Below are 2500 nucleotides of genomic sequence, written 5' to 3'. Positions count from 1 at the left end.
ATAGATAAATAGATAGATAGATGGATAGATAGATAGATATTGCCACGGTGACCCTCTTTTCCAGACTTTGTCTTGGCTAACGTCAGGCGATTTTATTCATGCAATGACAGGACTTCGTATCGAAAAGAGTTTAGTTGTTACATTAGAAAGCACTCAATCTCCAACATTTCTCTTCCATCGAGCAACAGGAGTCTCTTTGTTGGAGACTTGAGTTTCCGCGTTTTCTGAAGTGTCTTCCTCCTACTTTTTGAAATAAGGGGATTAATTTTTTTCTTTTCGAAAATGTGCTACAACAGGGCTGAATGAAATTGCCTGCCAGATGGGGATCATATTGAGGTAAGAGACTTCCAGCCGAAATTTAAGGTCTGATTTCTTCCTTTGAAATGTCATGGTGATGATTATGAAAAGCGTCATGCACCAACACAAATTAAGACTATCATGCACTCAAGCCTGATAATTGCTAAGCAACTATATGGCAACACTGTTGAAGGAACTCTTCACAAGGTCAAAGCAATCGGGGTCACAGTCCCATAAAACTTGAGGTCGTACTATTAAACCTTTCTTAAGTATCTGGATAATTGCGACAAATTCCAAGACCTTAATTTAGATCCACCACAATTGGAAAATAGATACCTACTTTAACAAATATATTCCTAAATTCCAACCACTTCTTAGTTGGCATATGTAATTCGCAGTCCAAAGACGCCTAAGGGTCCATCTAGCTTCATAATGGAGCCCACAAATAAAAAAATAGAGGTCATTGGTGGATGCCTAACGGTTTCACTCAGGTTTCAAATGCTCGCCTGGAGAAGAACAAACAGTAATACATAAGTATTGAATTTTGAGAATCCCTGATCTAACTCCTTTGTATCTGTGCATTCTGCGTTTTATTCTTTTTATGAGACTCATGAATGCGTCATCCAGTCTTCTTACACTCAGACAGGACATTCCAGTGTCGAGAGAGCCTCATCACCTAAACATCACTTAACCAACTGCTTCATAAGCCTAGGGTGAAGCAATACTGAGTGTCGAGGATCAGAGTTGGAAGCTGCTATCTATTGATTAAGACGTGTGCGTCCGCCAGACCGAGACTTCACGGTCCTCTTAGTACAAATAAAGAACAAATATTTATTGTACATAAAACTTTGAGTAGCCACTTTAACTTAAGTCATTTGCGACACCAAATAAGCTCTTCTTGAAAATACAACATCAGTTAAGTAGGACTGGAGGACACAGCCCAAGGGGGTACTTACGGTTCGGCAGAAGCGGGAGACGTGAGCCTCCCCTGACTCCATCGTCATGATGAAGTGTCCTCGTGTCGTCCTGAAGGAAGAGGGGGCGTGGGGTGGGGAGGTAGGCGTGCCCGTTGGTGGGTTTTACATCCCCGGCAACCAAGCGGACTTCTTTTTCTTTCTTGTAATAACTGCGCGTGCAAATATATATATATACATATATATATATATATATATATATATATATATATATATATATATACACACACACACACACACACATATATATACATATATATATATATACACATACACACACACACAAATATATACATATATATATACACATACACACACACACACAGATATATATATATATATATATATATATATATATATGTATGTATATACATATACATACATATACCAAAGGCTTTTTCCCCCTTACAAGGGAAGTAGCCAAAAAACAAAACCATAGAAACCACTCCCACACATTCCATCCCCACATATTCCTCTCCCCTCTACTCTCCTCCCTCCCTCTTATCTTAGCACCTCCTGGATGATGGGTCATCCCTCCATCTCACCCATTGTCCTGGGTCACAAGCAGTGTCGCAAGACACAGCACATCCACAGCAAGGCTGCTTCATTAAATCGGCGACTCCCCCTCTCCGTCCCTTTCGGGCTGCGTCAATTTATTTCTCATACATACTCTCTCACCCACCATCCCCCACCCACTCACCATCATGAATCACAGCATCATCCATACACAACCCTTCTCCATTTACCCCTATCTTCTGTCCTTTCCCATCCTTCCTCAACAGACATTTCCCTCTTTCCCAATGCCCCTTTTACCCCCATCCATCCATCTCATCCTAGGTCGACCCCTCATATTCACTCCTTCCATCTCTGCCTTCCACACCTCTTTTACTAGTCTTTCTTCACTTATTTTTTCCATGTGTCCAAACCATCCTAATACTCTTTCATCAACCCTATCTCCCAACTCCCTTTCCACCCCTTTTCTCCTCATTCCTCAATCTATCCAGCCTAATAACCCCTATCATACTTCTTAGACACCTCATCTCAAACACATTCAAACTCCTCCTCTCTTCCCCCTTTATGTTCCATGTTTCTACCCCGTACAGTGCTGTCGGCACAGTCACTCCTTCATACAATCTCCTCCTAGTATCCATTCCCAAATGTCTACTTCTCATTACACTTTTTAATCCACCAAGGCATTTACTCGCTTCTATCAATCTACATTCTACCTC

The 2500-nt window shown here is 41.2% G+C and overlaps 1 protein-coding gene across 4 annotated transcripts in view; it reads right to left on the bottom strand.

Annotated features, from left to right (window-relative positions):
- Positions 1 to 2500, bottom strand: part of anchor (integral membrane protein GPR155 homolog anchor) — a 131563-nt gene that overhangs the window by 85696 nt on the left and 43367 nt on the right. Inside the window, exon 2 of one of the 4 annotated variants that reach the window (XM_076202897.1) lies at positions 1254 to 1423. The exons of the other annotated variants lie outside the window; for them this stretch is intronic. Within the exon in view, the coding sequence (XP_076059012.1) occupies positions 1254 to 1301 (48 nt within the window). The 5' untranslated portion in view covers positions 1302 to 1423. The remainder of the gene's footprint in view (positions 1 to 1253; positions 1424 to 2500) is intronic. 4 annotated transcript variants of the gene reach the window in all.

This window comes from Oratosquilla oratoria, chromosome 19, assembly GCF_046742065.1.
Source record: "Oratosquilla oratoria isolate Oo_2021 chromosome 19, ASM4674206v1, whole genome shotgun sequence".
Lineage (NCBI taxonomy): Eukaryota > Metazoa > Arthropoda > Malacostraca > Stomatopoda > Squillidae > Oratosquilla > Oratosquilla oratoria.
Note: the sequence above shows the minus strand (reverse complement) of the source record. Positions and strands in the feature narration are given on the sequence as shown.